The 17,998-nt window shown below is 45.3% G+C and overlaps 1 protein-coding gene across 12 annotated transcripts in view; it reads left to right on the forward strand.

Annotated features, from left to right (window-relative positions):
- Positions 1-17,998, forward strand: part of ZNF462 (zinc finger protein 462) — a 139,981-nt gene that overhangs the window by 103,987 nt on the left and 17,996 nt on the right. For 11 of the 12 annotated variants that reach the window (XR_007122155.1, XR_007122153.1, XR_007122154.1 and 8 more), the window contains 3 exons: positions 862-1,129; positions 3,023-3,159; positions 12,321-12,544. Coding sequence is in view for 9 of the 12 variants with exons in the window: in XM_047698959.1 (XP_047554915.1) it covers positions 862-1,129; positions 3,023-3,159; positions 12,321-12,544 (629 nt within the window). In the remaining 3 variants the exon portion in view is untranslated. The remainder of the gene's footprint in view (positions 1-861; positions 1,130-3,022; positions 3,160-12,320; positions 12,545-17,998) is intronic. The other variant, XM_047698962.1, reaches the window with a different exon arrangement.

Below are 17,998 nucleotides of genomic sequence, written 5' to 3' on the forward strand. Positions count from 1 at the left end.
CTCTTTCAGTTTTTAAGAAACCAATATTTTTCCCACCTCCCATCTAGATCAGATTTCTCCACCACATTTCTCCACTGGAGCTTCTCAGGGTTAAGATTTATGGCTGTCATTTCCGACATTTTCCTCCGGATTGCAAACTTGAAAATACCTTTCAGGGAAACTTATTTGGAATTTCATTTTAATGGGATTTATGAATAAATCTCCATCTTAATGCTGACTAAGCTTTAAACATCCATTCCAGGAGAACACTATTAGATCTTTATATTTTAAATTTTAAATCACTTGACTGTGAAGGCATAAAACATTTTTATATTTGTGAGTGCCATGTGCTCGAGCATTTCTGTTAAAGACCTTTTGGTTGGGGGGGTGGGGGTTGGCTTGAATAATTCTGGGCTGCAGAGGAGGACATGTGACATCATCGACTTTCCTTTCTCACCACGGTGCCTGTGTACTTGCTGTGCGTTTATTTATCTCACCTATGGGGACGGGTGGGTGCTCTGTGGCAGCCCATTACCATGCTGCCATTTCCTTTAGACCGTTTCCTTTAGACCACAGTTGACTTTCTTCCTTCACTTTGAAACCTGTCACCTCAGAGTTTTATTTTTAAATGCCGTGAGCCCTCAAAGTCAGACGAGAAGAAGCGACACTTCCTTCCTACCTGCCTTTTCCCAGATCTGTGTGGTAGGATGTAAATGAAGATGAAAGGTGGATCGTAGTCATCATCTTAAAAAAAAAAAAAAGAAAAAGAAAGAAAGAAAAAAAGAAAAGAAAAAACACTGCAGACTAATGTTGGGGGTTTTCAGGGGTCAAAGCTCCACTGTGTTCTCTGTGTCCGGTATCCTCTTCCCCGTCTGTCCACAGACTCCTCCTACTCCGAACCTCCAGATGTTCAGCAGCAGTTGAACCACTATCAGTCCGCCGCGCTGGCGAGGAACAACAGCCGCGTCAGCCCCGTGCCTCTCTCCGGGGCCGCCGGGGGTGCCGAGCAGAAAACCGAGGCTGTTCTGCACTGCGAATTCTGTGAATTCTCCTCTGGCTACATCCAGAGCATCAGACGCCATTACAGGGACAAGCATGGTGGGAAGAAGCTCTTCAAGTGCAAAGACTGCTCCTTTTACACAGGCTTTAAGTAAGTGGTGTGAAGAATGGCCTTGAGAAACAAGGTGGCTGCGCCTGCTCCGCCCCTCACCACACGCTTCCCTCCATTCTTCTGGGGAAGGCTCTGCTCCAGTGGGATCTTACAGGGATCGGGTCCAGTCTTCACAAAAGGAGGCTAGTTCCAGAGGACTGCTTTGGGGCTTGTGGAAGGGGGTTTGGGAATGAAGCAGTCGCTGTATCAGAACAAACGAGTTTAAATGTTAGAGCAAATGGGCAGCCAAGAAGTGTCAGAGTGTGGTAAGGGATTTCTTGGGCCCAGTGCATGAAGTGATGAGTGTTTTTTCCTGTGGAGGACTACCCTCCCTTTTTTAGATTTGTCTTTAGGGGAAAAAAAAATCTGTGTTTCTGAAAGCAAAATCAAAGCCAAGAGAGAACATCCAGCAATTATGATTTCCCTGCTACCCTTACAGAAAATTCCTATTTCTTAAGATCATATTGTTGAGAGACCCCCAGAGAATCAAGACTCCAGCTCTGTGAAGACTAGAACTGAACAACTGTAGAGAGATTGTTTCCGATCCAGAAACAGATAATCCAAAGCCACCTTTGCCCCTGTGTATAATAGAATCAGTGAGCTCAAGGAACAGAGTGCTTCCTGTCATGTGCTCTGGACACTTCTGATCTAATCTCATTCTGTGCAATGCTGCTTAGTTTAGTGGTTATGAGTGCAGAATGTGGAGCCTGACTGTCTGGGTCTGAACCCCAACTTTACTGCAGGCTGGCAGTGTGACTTTGGACAAGTCCCTAAGCTTCTCTGTGTCTCCTGGTCCTTATCTACAAAATAAAGATAGTAATACTACCTCACTTATACAACTCGTAGGAGGAATAAATGAACCAATATATCTAAAGTGCTCAGAATAGTGCCTGGCGCAAAGGAAACACTAATAAGCATTATAATATCATAGACAGCCATTATAATAATATAATATTAGATGGCTATATTACAGGTGTAAAGCTATTATTATCTCCTCCTACTGTAGTTAGTACCTAAGCCGTAGGCCACTCTAGTACTTCAAGACAGGCTTCATGGCCAACAAAAAGCAATCGGAAGAACAAGGTTCTTTTCCACCAACACCTTAGTTGATGGGATTCGATGGGAAATGTGTTACAGCTCTGACTATTAATTCAGTTCAGTTGTTTTTCAGATAAATATGTATGTGACCTTAGAATTGAGAAAAGGCTAAAGACCCAGATAACAAGGGTCCACTGACAGGTGTACATGTTTCCCCAGAGAGAAGCACTTGAGTTAATAAGGGGACCTTACCCCTTAGACTCATGGTTTCATCCATTTTTATGAGATACCGAAGGCTTTGTAAATGGTGAAGTTTTGAAAAGGATAGAGGGGAAGGCAACAGTAGCCTTCTGCCTTCAGGTTGGTACAACCGCTTTGAGTTTAGTTTAGCTGATCTTTAGCCACCATGACGTCCCAGCCAACTTGCCGTCTCCGCCCTGACCTGTGCAGAGTCACGTAGGCAGCTGGGAATTCCACGTGACTCCAGTCCTTCTCTTTCCATGCACAGTGAGAACCTCTTTCTCTTAGGGACTTTGGCTTTTTGCTTTTCATAGGCAGCTTCTCATCTTCTAGAATAAAGTGTTTGGGGAAGTCCATTTCTTTCCAAAGTAAGCCCTGACCCCAGCCAAGTGGCAGAAATTTTCAAAAAGGAAGTTAGCCCTGCACGACAAGGTCCAGGTAGTGGATGAGTGACCAAGGAGCTTGTGGTCTGGAAACATGATGAACGACTCTGGTTTGGGCCTTCAAGCCAGGGGAGTCACACACAGAAGCCTAGGTAGGTAGCCCGCAGGGGATGTGTGAACGACATGATCCCTTGTCACACTCCTCACCTGTCTCTCCCCACCTCTCTCCCAGATCTGCTTTTACTATGCACGTGGAAGCTGGGCATTCAGCGGTTCCCGAGGAGGGCCCCAAAGATCTCCGCTGTCCTCTCTGCCTCTATCACACCAAATACAAACGCAACATGATTGACCACATCGTGCTGCACCGAGGTAATCTTCCTAAATGTGGTTTTCTTGGGGCGTGGGCTGTGGGTGGCATTTCAGGGATGCCCCTCTCGAGGTGGCTGCTTTGCCCTGGTCCCCGGTTCCTTGCCTTCTCTCCAAGTGGGAAATCACAGTGGATGACCACAGTGACAGCCCATGATAAAAACCCCTTCCTGCCCCAAGGATCTGCTCCACATGGAGGGAGGCAAAGATGATGGGTTGGGCAGTGAACACTTCTGGGCTTCCTAGCGTGAGGAGTTTTCACATTCTGATTCCTCTGTCCTCACCGCCTTGCTGAGGAAGGAGCGAATGGGAAACAGAGCGGACGGGTGAGGATTCATTACAAAATGTGAGGAGCTGTGTGGTTGCAGGCGATTCGCTGGCGGGAGCCCGAAATGATGATTTCCAAAGCAGAGCGTGGAGTTTCCCGTGAGATGAATGGAGAGAGGAAAAAGTCTTAAAAATAAAAGGGGTCTGATGTTAGAAATCCCAGAGGCTTCGGATTTAAGTTCTGGTTTTAAAGCCTCCTGTATTGGCCTGCTCTCCGATCTGTTAAGAAGAGAGGATGGTCAGGCCTACGAAATGATGCGCCGAGGGTCCGGTGCGTTCCGTGGTGGATACATACTGGGTGTTCTGGACGTGTGGCTTCCTGTTGATAAACAGGGATGGTTCTTTCAAGTCGTCTTTGGTTTTCCTTTCAGTTGAGTTTACTCTTGGCCAATTACAACACTGTTAAACAACAGGCTTCCTCTGTATTGGAAGGAAAAATATGTTTATGTAAAAACTACTTTGTCCAAAGAAGATTCAAGCCAGAGGTAGATGGAAAAAGATGACCAGAATCCTGGTTGCTAGTCTCTTGTGTGGTTTCCGTCCACTCATCTTACATCTTTTGTTCATGCCTTCCCTCCCTCCTCGTCCCCCTCTTCGTTCCTTGGCCTCTAACCTTAGGAGGCTTTTCCATGCTTGCCACGTGGGCCTCAGAAACTGAGTGTGTCTTCTGCTGTGCTGCTGAGATGTCACACACCCTGACATGCTGGATATTTTTGGAGCATTTTCAAAAGTGTCCAGCATGTCCCCAGCACCACTGTCTTGGGCCATTGCATTTTGTGACATTTTGCCTATCTCTGCTGCACACCCCGTGGAAGGCTCCGTTTAGCGCCCTCAGATTTCCTTCCTGCCCAGGCCACTCTGAGGAGACATGAGGTCGCAGCTGGCTGAGACGTCCACTTGCAGGATGAGAGAAACAGCGTCAGAACACGGAGGCAGGAATTCTTGGCCAGAGTGGTCCCACCCAGGGTGCCACGTCAGTTACCTGGCTTCTGGTCCCCCAGCCCACGTGTGGTGGGGAGAGGCCATGAGTAGCGTTCCTGCTGAGCAGACAGAAATGATGAGACCTCATTTCTGTGGTCAGTTCCCCTGGCTTCCCATGCTGCTGCCTGGTGGGCTCCAAGCTTCAGTGGCTAATGAGCTGCGGTTTCAAGAAAGGAGTGTGTGTGTGTGAGTGTGTGTGTGTGTGTGTGTGTGTGTGTGTGTGTGTGTGTGTGTAGGGGGGGACACAGAGAGTAAATGCTAAAGCTGAGAAAAGCCCTTGGAGTGCTACCCTTGACACCGAGTCACTCCTGTCCAGCAGCACCGTAAGGGCTAGTATTATTACCTGTGTTCATGCATCACGTGCATGAAATGTGAAACTGAGAGAAACTGCTTTTTCTTGGATTCAGTGTGGTTACTCGTGGCCATCTTGCAAAGGATTTAAAGTCTCTTAAAGATACTTGTGCAGAACGATAGGATTAAAACAAATGGGAAGTTGGGGCAAATGCAGACTGAGGAGAGACCAGTCACAAGTCCCCTGGCAGTACGAGGATGCTCTGTGACAGTTTGGGATCTGGTGAGCGCTGCGAGGTGTCGTGCGCCTGTCGGCCGCGGTCTCCAGGTCCGCTCAGAGAGCCCAGCCTCCCGCGGGGGAGAAGAAAACGGAATCTGTTGGATTTTGGGTGTTGGCTAGACTCTCGAAGTTGTGTTCAGGAGATAGTCAGGAATCCTAGACACCAAAACATGAGAGGAATTTCTCCAAAGTGGAGCGTGTGTGACCCAGTGTGTATGATCCCCACCGTGGACACAGTGGGAAGGTGTACAGGGACCGTGACAGCGGGCTGGTTGAACCAGGGTCTCCCGAGGGCTCACGGGGCAGTGAATCAACTCCGGCCCTCTGAGCCCGGGACCCTTCCGTCATACTGCCCGTCGGTGGTTCCTTACAGTCTCTGCTGTTTATTTATAGAGGTCATTTATGTTAAAAGAGCCATCTAAATCTATAAATATCATCCTTATCAGGGTTGAAAAGTGCACAATCTAGAACGAAGGGGCGTTTGAGGATCAGCAATAATAATGACAACATTAACAACAACAGATTACTGTCACTGAGTGTTGACGAGGACAGGTGCTGTACTAAGTGAGTCCAATATGTCATTTTATAGAATTCTTACAAAGCCCTATATGGTGTGGGTATTACTGTTATCCGCCGATCACAAGGGTAAAAGGTTCAGAGAGACTGAGTGTGACCCAAGATCCAAATGACTAAAAAGGACCCAGTTGGATCCAAACCTAGGCTTGTCTGCCCCACAGCCCATGCCTGTAACCACCAGGCATCGCTGTCTCTTCCCTGGGAGGGTGGCTGGTGTCACCCTGTTGAGCATTCTCGTGGCTGTGGCAGCTGGGCCTGAGGACGGAACCGCCTGTGGGGCTGGAGGTCAGAGTTGAGGACCACAGGACCACAGATGGCCGAGAGTCTCAGGACAGCCGTGTCTGCCATCTGTGTCCTGGCCTGGCTTTGGTGTCCATCTCAACCCAAAATGGCATCTTAGTGGGAAGCTGGTCTTGACGAGTCAGGAGACAGGGCTGGGTGTCTGCCTTGCAATTTCAAGTTGGGGTTGAACTCAAAGTAACAAGAGGTGGCTCTTCCTGTACCTGGGCTCTCCTTGCTCTGGGGATGAGTAAGCATCTTTGGTCTCTAGGGCCTATAGTAAGAGAGCTTTCTGAGGCCTGGGTTCATTAAAATACTTGGGATGAAAGGCAAGAAAAACAACTTCTGAGCTGGCCTGGGACTGAGATACTGCTTGCAAGAAGAGTTTCCTTAGCTTTTTATCCCAACAGGAGGATATATTTAAATAGGGAGGAAAGGGAGGGGAGTTCATTTCATTCATGGGAAATCTGAATGAGGAATGATCATGGTTTTATGTGGGCTGTGGCAAAAGAGCATACTGTGTGTCCATGCATTCAGCAAGCATTCATTACTTGCTTGTTTTGTTTTTTTTTTTAAGATTTTATTTATTTATTTATTTGGCAGACAGAGATCACAAGTAGGCAGAGAGAGAGAGAGGAGGAAGAGGAGGAGGAAGCAGGCTCCCTGCTGAGCAGAGAGCCGGATGCAAGGCTCAATCCCAGGACCCTGGGATCATGACCTGAGCCGAAGGCAGAGGCCTAACCCACTGAGCCACCCAGGTGCCCCCATTACTTGCTTGTTATGTGCAGCACTATGCTAGCTTCTTGGGCCAGATAAGGTACATAAGACCCAGGACCCTCCCTCCTCAAGGAGATGAAGCATGTGCGTAAGTCTCCATGATGTAGTGAGTGATGGGTATTTAGGAGATTCACAGTAGCAGGTGTATTTGTGTTGGGAGTAGAGAAAGGTAGTGTAGAGGGGTGACTTTCAAACTGAGCTATGATGATGTTTAAGAAGGCAAAAAAGTTTGAAGTCGGGGCATGTTAGTTTCCTAGGTAGCTTAAAACAACAGTGTACTGTCACTGCTCTGGGGCCTAGAAGTCTGATACCAAGGTGACAGCAGGGCCAGGCTCCCTCTGAAGGCTCTAGACAAGAATCTTGCCGTGGCCCTTCCTCACTTCTGGTGGCTCCCACCATCGTTGCCTTATAGCTGCGTCATTCTGGTCTCTGCCTCTGTCCATGCATGGCCGTCTTCCCTTTGCATATCTTCTGTGTGTCCTCTCCTCTTCTTCTAAGAACACTACTCATTGAATTTAAGGCCCACCCAAACTACTGTGACCTCATCCTGACTAGTTACATTCATCTGTAAGGACCTTATGTCCTAATAAGGTCTCATATCAAGGTTCTAGGTGCACATAAGCTTCTGGGGAACACTATTGGACCCACTACATGAGTGGGGAGGAAAAATTTAGATCATTCAGGTAGGTGGGAGCAAGATGTGTTGACATAGTGGTGTTTGAGTGTTCTGAGTGAGACTGAAGGGAATATAGGGGACAAGACTGGTAAAGTGTGTTCTGGCCAACTTAGGTAGAGCTTGGATACCAGGGTAGGAGTTTGAACTTTATTCAGTAGGAAGATGGGAAGCCAGGATACCTGATGAATACCAATTTAGGAAAGATTGAAGCCAAGGATTGGTAGACCCATTTCTTTCAGGAACGTAGGTCTGATCAGCATTTGGTGAGATTGGCCATGATTGGACCAGCTTAAAAAGGAAAAAATTAAGCCCTAAGATTTTTGTTTAAAGGAAAAGGTTGGAGGTAGGGCTTTTGGTGGGTTTTCATTCAATGCAACAAATATTTATTGAACATTCACTATAATGCTAGTAGCATTGTTTTAATCCCTAGGGACACAGCCATGAAGAGTCAGGCAGTCTGTGCACTGAAGGAACATGAACTTTAATGGGAAGAGAGACCATGAATAGGGAATATTTTCACGAGTACATTTCCACTGAGTTTATCAGCATCACTGGAATCACGATGCCTTGTGCACAGACAGCTTTGCCTGGATGTATCTTGCACACCTTTGGTGCACCTGGAAAATTGGGTACAGATTAAATTACAGTTTTGCCAGATATTTTTATTTCTATTTCTGGAGCTGTGTAATCCCTGATACCGGTCTCCAGTTGGCATATTAATTTAAAGCTTCTGCTCCCCAGCCTGTAACCCCATATATGGGCAAATACTGAATTTAACTGAACCCTGCAGGTGGGCGCCTTTTGGGAACAAAACTAATCTCCCTTAATTTACCTGATCTATATCGTTTTTCTTAAGAAAAAAAAAAAGCTGCAGTGAGATTGCCAGTCTTTCATTTTATTCCATGAAATTACACTTTTCCCTTCCATCCCCACCAAATACTTTTGCCAGTTAGAATGAGAGGTGTGGTTCCTGGCTTTCTCTGATTTGACAGTGGTAGCCTGGCTAACGTCAGAATTAGTAACTTCTTACCAGGAGCTGTTGTCCTTATGTTTGTGTGTGTCCATTTATGGTCATGTTTTGGAATCATTGTTTTTTAGGAACTATTGTTCTTTTCCTAATGGCTTTCTAGTACTCAGCTGTTGTCACTTATTTGGCCTAGAGTAATAGGTGGGGCTTTGGTTTGGCCCAAAGAGGGTCTCAGCCCCGGAGCAGGATCATTTGCATACGGAGTTTGTTGGCTTGAATGACTTCCAGATCTCTCCCTGCTTCGTTCAGACTTGGCACGTTGTAGGGAGGAAACCCAAGTGTGCTGTGGTCTGCCTTTCAGGAAGAATTTTTACTTGGTGACTCTGGACTCCACAGTGATGTGGTTTTTCTGTTTTGAGCAGAAGTGACCCTCCGCCCTCCTGGTAGTTGGAGTTCAGCCGATTTTTCCACTGAGCTCCATGGGAGCTTGACAGCACACCCTTCTAGGCTCTGTTGCGCTTGGGTTCCCACAGGCTTCCGTGGGGCATTCCTCCTGGGCGTCGTGTCCAGCTGCAGCACCAAGCAGCCTTTGAGTAGGAAGAGATGAGAGACACAATCTATCTTGTAGTCAAACTGGTGAAGTCATAATATTTTTGCAGCCAACTCTGGAAGCTGAGTCACAAGGAGTGTGATTCAAGCCTTGGTTTCTTACCCAAGGTAATTTTGAGAGGTGTGAAGTCAAGAAAGACCCACAGTTGTCGCTGCCTCCATAGAAGAAAAAAAAAAAAAAAACCTGAGCCCTGGGCTTCTGTAGCCAAGACAGGGCTCCATCCACACCTGGAAACATTCCAGTCTCTAACTTTATGTCCCTGACTTGCCTCAGTAATGAATAACCTCATTCAGAAAGCACTGTCAGTGATTTGTCCACCTTTCCAAGTCTGTCTTGTTTTTTATCTTGGTCGTGTTAGCCGTGTTTTCAGGAAGAAAAATTAACTTTTTTTCCCCTAAAATGAATATCTTAGTAAAAATCCACGTAGCCCAGAGACTTGGAATGTTGGGGATGTCTTCGTTTGGAAATGAGAAGTCTGATGTTTCAGAGTGAGTGAGCAAGCAGGAAGTTGCCTCTTACCTGATTCAGAAGATACTCGAAAGAAGTTCAGCTAGAAATGGTTGCCTTAGATATGTCTGTAGCTCTTGAACTCTTAATCAATGAGGAATCAGAGGCTCATCAGTAAACGGCATGCGGATCTAATGATCCAAGAGACTTCTTTTCTGGGGATGAAGGAGAGGAGGGCGCTGGCACAGGTCAGCCAGGAGACCTGTGCTCCCAGGTCACAACTTTGTTCTGAACCAGAGGCATGACTTTGAGGAAGGCGTGCAGCAAGCCAGCCCTCAGCTTCCACACCAATAAACTAAAGGTAATAAAACTGACTTTGCAGAGTCTTTCGAGAATAAAAATTTAACCATGAGGGTAGAATGCCTAACAGTGCTTGCAACAGAGTGAGCTCCTGGTAAATCGCCATGGTCACTTCCATGAATCATTATTATTTAAACTCCAGGCTATTTTGAGTGCTCATGACTTTGTTAAGATTCACTTAGACCTACATAGTGAAATGGGAAACTGCAAAGAAAACTAACTAAGGCGGTAGAGGAGTTGAAAGGGAGGCCTGTAAAACCCCAGTCTGAAAGCAGCGATTCTTTACGGGGAGAAGTGAAGACTGGAGGCTGGCCGCACGGCTGTCTCCAAGGTGCTGGAGGCATCATTACGGGGGCTGTTAGACCAGCTGTGGTCCTTCTCCACGGCGGCCGGCAGGGCTGGAGACAGAGTGCACGCAGCAGAAATGACACAACCCAGAGTGGGAGCCAACACAGAGCAAAGGGGGTTGCAGTGTCAAAGCAGCAGAAAAGTTCGTGGGAGCACTGCCCATGAGCCCCTGAGGCATTGGGCCCGGTCCCAGGGGGTTCAGCCTGTACCCATCTCGTGCTTGGGCACCGGCTTGCACCCGTGCCTTAGCCAGAGCGGCTGGAGGTAATGCTGACACTTGGTGTCGAGGAGTGGTCATCAGCCGGAGTCCGGGTGCCTTTGTCTGGAGGCATTTTTGGGTTGTCACCCCTGGGAAGAGGGGTGCCAGGGCTGGTCAGTGGAGGCCGGGGACCCTAGTGAACATCCCGCAGTGCAGAGTACAGCCCCCGGAGTAAAGCCTTTTCTGGCCTCAGAACGCCAGGAGAGCTACTGTTGAGAAGCCCCGGGCCCCACGAGTAGAACATCATGGCCTGGGCTTTCTCAGGGCTCCGGCTGGCTTATGCCAAAGCATTTTTTCGCCCCGATTACACCGAACCATAGAACTGAATGGTTAGAAGACTGTTAAACATTTGCTATTCTAAGAAAATGTGTGGATTACATTATAATCATGTGTTTCTTAGCTGTCTGCTCTACTTTGGTTTAAAAATATTTATATTGCTAAATAAACGACTGACTCTTTGTATAGGGAAACTAACATATGCATTAGAGCTCTGGGGAATATGTAGCAGACACCACCTTCCACGCTTCCTCTGGCCAACGTTTTGCTAGCCAGTTAATCGCCGTATTCAAGGACTCCCAAGGCAGGGACTGCCCCGCTGTGAGAATGTGGTCGCTGAGCCCACAGCGTGGCTTTGGGTGGGGAGGATTCCCCAAGGGCCAACCCCGGCCAACAACAACGGGAGGGCTCACGGGGAGAGCTGCATCGGTGCACAAAGCACTGATGTCTGGAGATGTTGCTACTCAGTGACTCTGAGAATAAATCACGCTTTCTTGACTTAATAATACATTGCTATTTCTAAATAATATAAGTATATGTTGTGTGCGTCCATTTGTAAACTTCCAGAGTCTTCTGAAATCCAGACACAGCATGAAAACACACGCTATATTTGATCCTTGCATAAATAGCACAGATTTTAATTTTATCCCAGTTATGGATATCTGGCGCGTGCACCGATACTCTGGGCAGACTGGTGTGAAATTTAATTTGAGCAGTTAAACACAAGGGTGAGAGAGTGCAAAATAAACAAGCACACGCATTTCCAGCCCTACAGCATTTGGTATGTTAATGGGAAAAGCACCCAAATCCTCTCTCTCTTTTATTTTTTTCCTTGTGACAATCAGATTACAGATTGTCTGAAAAGGCACAAATCCTCCCTATCTCCCTCACCACCCGCAACGGCCCCCCCACACCCTGAATGTTTCCCATAGCCGTTTCATTTGTGCGCTTCTCCGAGTTAGAGCCTGAGTTTTAGTGAATGAAAACCTACAGGTCCTTTGTTTTTAAAATTTGTTATTAGAGATTCCCTTGGTTTCAGGAGAAGGAAAACGGTCTCCTTGAGAACATCTCCGAAGGGGAAACAGGAGTGGAACTGGAAACAGTGGGACGTAAAGGGTTTGCTTTTCGACAGGCGCGGATGGAGATCACAGCTGGGCGAATTACAACGTCTCTGATCTTTGGAAAGTTACTCAGGGTCCCGTCCTTTGCTTAACTGATTTGTAAAAACAGGAATACCTCCAGCCTAAGAGAGTTGCCAAAAAGGTGCACCATTGGGGCACACAGGTGCTTAGGAACCATCCATTCCCCTTCTGCTTAGGGGCATCTCTGGGTTCAGCTCAACTAGCACATACTAAGGAAGTGCTCAGGCGGGCTGTCAGTAGTCGTCGCGGTGGGTAATTGATGGCAGCCAGTCTCATCCCCTCCGTTAGCCACCTGCATTCAGGAATTAGCGAGCACCTCCCAGCCTCCCACCTCGGTATAAAGATCACTCTGGGGATTAAGTACACCAAAAGGCTTTGGTCTTACAAACACTTACCTGGACCAGAAGATGCTGTTTGGGGAACGGAGGGAGAGGCAGTGTGCACATGAGTTCACGGACACCCATGAGAGGTAGCAAAACCGGTTGAGTTTCTTCCTTTATTCCAAAGACCGAGCACGTGCGGACCATCAGTAAAAACTTCCATCTTTCCATTCAATTTGTTTCCACAGAAGAGCGAGTTGTCCCCATCGAAGTGTGCCGTTCCAAACTGTCCAAATACTTGCAGGGAGTAGTTTTCCGCTGTGATAAGTGCACCTTCACCTGCTCCAGTGACGAGAGCCTCCAGCAACACATAGAAAAGCACAATGAACTAAAACCTTACAAATGCCAGCTCTGCTACTATGAGACCAAGCACACGGAGGAACTGGACAGCCACCTTCGGGACGAGCATAAGGTACCTGCCGTCTTCCTGCCCCCACCCCGCGGCACCCCTGTGGGGATCGGACCTGGCGGGGAGACTGAGCTCTGGGTGTTCATGCCCGCTGCGGGCAAGTTGGGACTAGAGGTTGCGGGCACGTTTCCGACTTTTTTCTATGATGAAAGAAATGAGAGGTCATGTTAGAAAACTGGAACACAGAGATGAGCATAAGGAAAGTCACCCGGGATGCTGCCACCAAATCCACCTGCTTGGCCCTTTTTATCTCTTCTCTGCCCATTTCCCCTTGTTTTACATAATTCTGGTGATACCACATGTAAACTACTATGTCATCCTTCTAAAAAAAAATTTTTTTTTACTTGACAACCTAACAGGAGTATTTTTCCATGTTATTTTAAATGTATAGTCACAGGAATTGACGAACTTTCTCTGTAAAGAACCAGATAGTCAATATTTTAGGCTTTGCAGGCCAGATGGCCTCAGTGGTAAGCACGCAACTCTGCCTTTTGTAGCAAGAAAGCAGCCACAGACAGACAAGACATAAATGAACGGGCACGGCTGTGTCCCAGCGACCCCTTGTTTATAGAAGTAGGCAGCAGGCTGAGGACCCGGATGGAGGTGCTGACCCCTATTGTGACGGCCAGCCACCTTGTCCCTTAACCACGTAGGTCGTTTCCACTATTTTGCTAACTACAGAGATTTTCCAAAGCCTTGCTGTTCATGTCTAAACACTGTAAGGACTGGAAAAGACGTGTTTTACTGGGGTAGGAGGATTGATAAAAAAACAGATCAGTCTGACCTAAAATAAGGGGTTTGTGAAGAAAACTTGTCTTCCAAAGGTCTGCTGATCGGAAGGCAGGGTCCTACGGGGCGGCTTCAGAGGGTTTATTCGGCAGGCACATGGGGGAACCGAGGTGCTTGCTTCTGGTTTTGTGGCTTGCCCAGAGTGTAGAGGAGCTACAATCTGTATTTGTTTCTTGAAAAAAAAGCTGATTGAAATGTTTCCTAATTGACCCCAAAATCCAAAATAGCGAGGGAGTGTTTACTTAAGGCCCAATGAGAAGGGCTTTTAATAGTTTCCTTTTTCTTTTCTGTGTCCTCTTCCTCTTTTCTGACTTTGCAAACCCCGAGTTATCAAGACTTGAGCCTGAATCCTCTGTGTCCAAGGGTTAGAATTTTTCTGCGGGGTGTAGGACAGAGAAGGCTGTGCTCTATCACCCCTCCACAATGAAATGGTTTTGTGGCCACTTTTCTGCTCAGGAATGCATTCATTTTCTAATGTGTCTGCCCAAAAATGAAAGCAGAGAAGAAAAGCCTGAGTTTACTTCACTGAAAAACTCTCATAGCCTTTCTTAGTCAAACTTCCTGGGCATCTCTGCCCCCCAAACTCAAAGGGTAATCGCCCATCCATTTCAAACCAAGCTTTCTACATTTTTGCACATGGATCTTATTCATGTAACCACCTCAGATCTTTTTATTATAGTGTTTCAGCCTTTGGGCTGGTATTTTGGGAGAGAGCAAACCAGGAAGATAAATTCTCCCGTTGTTACACAGTTGCTGTGAGTCACTGGTGAGAAGGTTAGAACCATACCTGCATGGAACTGAGGGCTTCCTGAGTGGGCGTGGAAGGTTGGGGCTTAAGGGTATCCATCAGGACAATGGGTAATGCCAGACGAGAGGGGCCCAATTTAGAGCTTCTGGAACCAAACAGACCTGACTTTGAATCTTGTCTCCACTGCTGACTATACAGCTTTAGCAAGTTACTTAATTTCTGTATTTTCTGATTTCTAAATGGGAATCATTTTATCTTCCTCAGAAGTTGTGCAAGATTAAACGAAGTCCTGGTATATCCCCACACTTTGATGAGACCCAAGGTGTTCCTCAGAATTGAGCTGTGGTACCTATCAGAAAGGCAGTTAAGTTCCCAAAGAACTAAAATATATTTAAAAATCACTAATTATACCTTGCATCTTGGATACGGTCTTTTGATGTTATATTTTCACTATGCCATGTTATGTTCTTTAATTTTACTCTTTCTCATGGCTGACCAGCTTATTAAGTCCAGTGAGCACGTAACAGGCTAAAGAATTGCCACTTCCAGCGTGCGTGAAGATGTTCACCGTCGTCTCAGTTGTTAAGTTTATGAGATGCCTACTTATTACTGATGGCGGCGCTTTCTCCTGCTTTCTATTTCTTCGTTTCTAAATGAGGAGTATAAGATGTATGTCGAATTTTTAAAATAACTATCCAAACACTATTTTTTTTTAAAGATTGTATTTATTTATGTGAAAGAGAGAGAATACAGCGAGAAAGAGAGAGAACAAATAGGGGGTGAGAGGCAGAGGGAGAGAGAGAAGCAGGCTCCTGCTGAGCAGGGAGCCCGATGCAGGGCTTGATCCCAGGACCCCGGGATCATGATGTGAGCCAAAGGCAGACGCTTAACTGACTGAGCCACCCAGGCGCCCCCAGACACTATAAACAAGGATAACAGTGCTGCTGAAATGGAAGTTCTGACTGGTAGGCAGTGACATACACTGGTTAAAAACCATCAATTAAAAAAAAATCAATTTATTGGGTGATTTTAGCATTTATGAAAGGGATATAAGAGTATCATTGTACAGTGAGCTAAAGTGACGTTTGCTAATAATCCAAATAAAAGTCAAGGACCAGAATGCTTGAGTGGCTCAGTTGGTTAAGCATCTGCTTTAGGTTCAGGTCATGATCTCAGGGTCCTAGGAGGGAGCCCCAAGTCTGGCTTCCTGCTCTCTCTCTCTCTCTCTCTCTCTCAAATAAATAAAATCTTCTTTAAAAATGCCAAGGACCATAAGGCAAGGACAAAAAATTAAAGGTGTAAGAATTGGAAGAAATGAGACTACTTGCATTCACAGACAATTCACAGACAAGGTGACTTTGTACATGGAAAATCCTAAGTAATCTGTATTTTCTTTAAAAAGCTGCAAGGAGGGACGCCTGGGTGGCTCAGTTGGTTGGACGACTGCCTTTGGCTCAGGTCATGATCCTGGAGTCCCGGGATCGAGTCCCGCATCGGGCTCCCGGCTCCGCGGGGAGTCTGCTTCTCCCTCTGACCTTCTCCTCGCTCATGCTCTCTCTCACTGTCTCTCTCTCAAATAAATAAATAAAATCTTTAAAAAAGAAAAATAAAAATAAAAAATAAAAAGCTGCAAGGATATTAGTATAGCAAAGTTGCAGGATATAAGGTCAATATGCAAAAATCAATTCCATGTCTACATACTAGAAATGGAAATCCGAAAATAAGATTTGATTAATTTCATTTACGGTAACATCTAAAAGAATATAATATTTAAGAATAAATTTAACATAGGAACTGTGAAAGCTATACACTGAAAATTACAAGATGTTTTTGAGAAAAATAAGAGAAACCAGTTAATGCAACATATACTGTATTCCTGGATGAGAGGACCCAATATTGGCAGTTCTCCCCAAATTAATCTATAGATCTGATGGAATCTCTGTCAAGACCTCTTTTCTTTGATAGACATTGACAGACTGATCCTAACATGTAAATGCAGAGGATCTAGAATAGCCTAAACAGTATAGAAAAAGAATAAAATTGGAGGACATCACCCTTCCTTATTTCAAAAGCTACTGTACACCAGAGCATGTGGTATTAACATAAGGATAGATGTGTGGATCACTGATGCAGAAGAAAAAGTCCAGAAGTCAGCCCTCATCTATGTGGTCAGTTGACTTTTTTCTTTTAACCAATGGTACCAAGGTAATAAGGAAAGGATAGTTCTTCCACAAATAGTGCTTGAACAATTGTATATCCACATACAAAATAATGATCATTGACCCTTAATTCACTCCTAACAAAAAAAATTATGTCAAAATGGGTCATAAACCTCAGCCTATGAACTAAAACCATAAAACTCCAGAAAAAGAGTAGAAAATCTCCTTGGGTTAAGAGAAATTTTCTTAGATACAATACAAAAGCTACAGACATTAAAAAGAAGAAAAATGAGTAAATTAGATGTCATCAAACATAAATTTCTGCTCTTCAGAAACACTATTAACCAAACAAAAAGGCAAGCAACAGATTGGAAGCAAATATTTGCAAAGGAATTATCTAGCAAAGGTTTTTAACCAAAATATACAAAGAACTTCTACAACTCAATAGTGAGAAGATAAAAACTCAATTTAGAATGAGAAAAAAACGTGAATAGACAATTTACCTGTGAGGATACACAAATGGCAAGTGATCACGTGAGAAGAGGCTCGGTAAGATTCATCTAGGAAAAGGCAGAATAAGACAACAGTAAGATGTCACTATCCACCCACAAGAATGGCTGAAATTAGGAAGATAGTGCCGAAGTGTTGGCAAGGATGTGGAGAAACTGGAAATCTCATACAGCGTTGGTTGGAACGTAAAATGGCATATTCACTTGGGAGCATTTTGGCAATTTGTTTAAAGGTTAAACATACACTTGCCATCTGATCCAGTGAGTCTACTCCCACATAAATTGGATGGAAAAACAAAATGTGCTATCCATAAAATGGGATACTAATCAGTACAAATAAATGAGGGACACCTGGTGGCTCAGTTGGTTGGGTGACATGATCCCCGAGTCCCGAGATTAAGTCCCACATCAGGCTCCCAGCTCCATGGGGAGTCTGCTTCTCCCTCTGACCTTCTCCCCTCTCATGTTCTCTCTTACTTTCTCTCTCTCTCTCAAATAAATAAAATCCTTTAAAAAATACAAATCAATGAGCCTACTGATACATGGAACAACAGGGATAAATCTCAAGAAGATCATGTTAATCAGACAGGAGCTAGACGCGAAAGATCACATATTATATGATTCCATACACATGACATTTCTAGAAAAGACAAAACTGAGGAGATAAAGCAGGTTGGAGGTTGCGTGGGGCTGGAGGTTGGGAGAGGGATTGCAGAGGCTATGAGGGAACTTCTCAAAGTAGAGAAGAATTCTTAAATGAAATTGTGGTGAGGGTTGCACAAATGCATACATTTCCTAAAACTCACTGAACTATTTATTTAAAACAGATGACTTTTATGGTGAGTAAATTATACCTCATACCTAAAAGATTCAAGTTTCCCAGGACCTGACCCACATAGTAGATCCTCAAAAATGTTAATTTCCTGCAGGCTTTTCTTTTTTTCTTTTTTTTTTTTAAATGAACTTGATCCTGAGAACAGATCAATCTACAAGATGCTGGAGATCCAGACTGTTGTGTAAACCACCAAAAATAAAGTATGCAGTAGACTTAGCCATTAGTTCTAAATTAAAGTTTACTTTTCCCTACCCCCATCCAGTAAGACTGTTTTGAGAGCATTGCTCACCCTCTTCTTCTACTAATAGCATGAGGTGATTTTGTGTGGTGGAGAGAGTCTGCAGAGGAAACTACGACACTGTAGGATGTGTCTCTCATCAAAGGATTTCATTGAACAGAACTGGATCTCCAAAGCTG

The sequence above is a fragment of the Lutra lutra genome, chromosome 13 (assembly GCF_902655055.1).
Source record: "Lutra lutra chromosome 13, mLutLut1.2, whole genome shotgun sequence".
In the NCBI taxonomy this organism is placed as follows: Eukaryota; Metazoa; Chordata; class Mammalia; order Carnivora; family Mustelidae; genus Lutra; species Lutra lutra.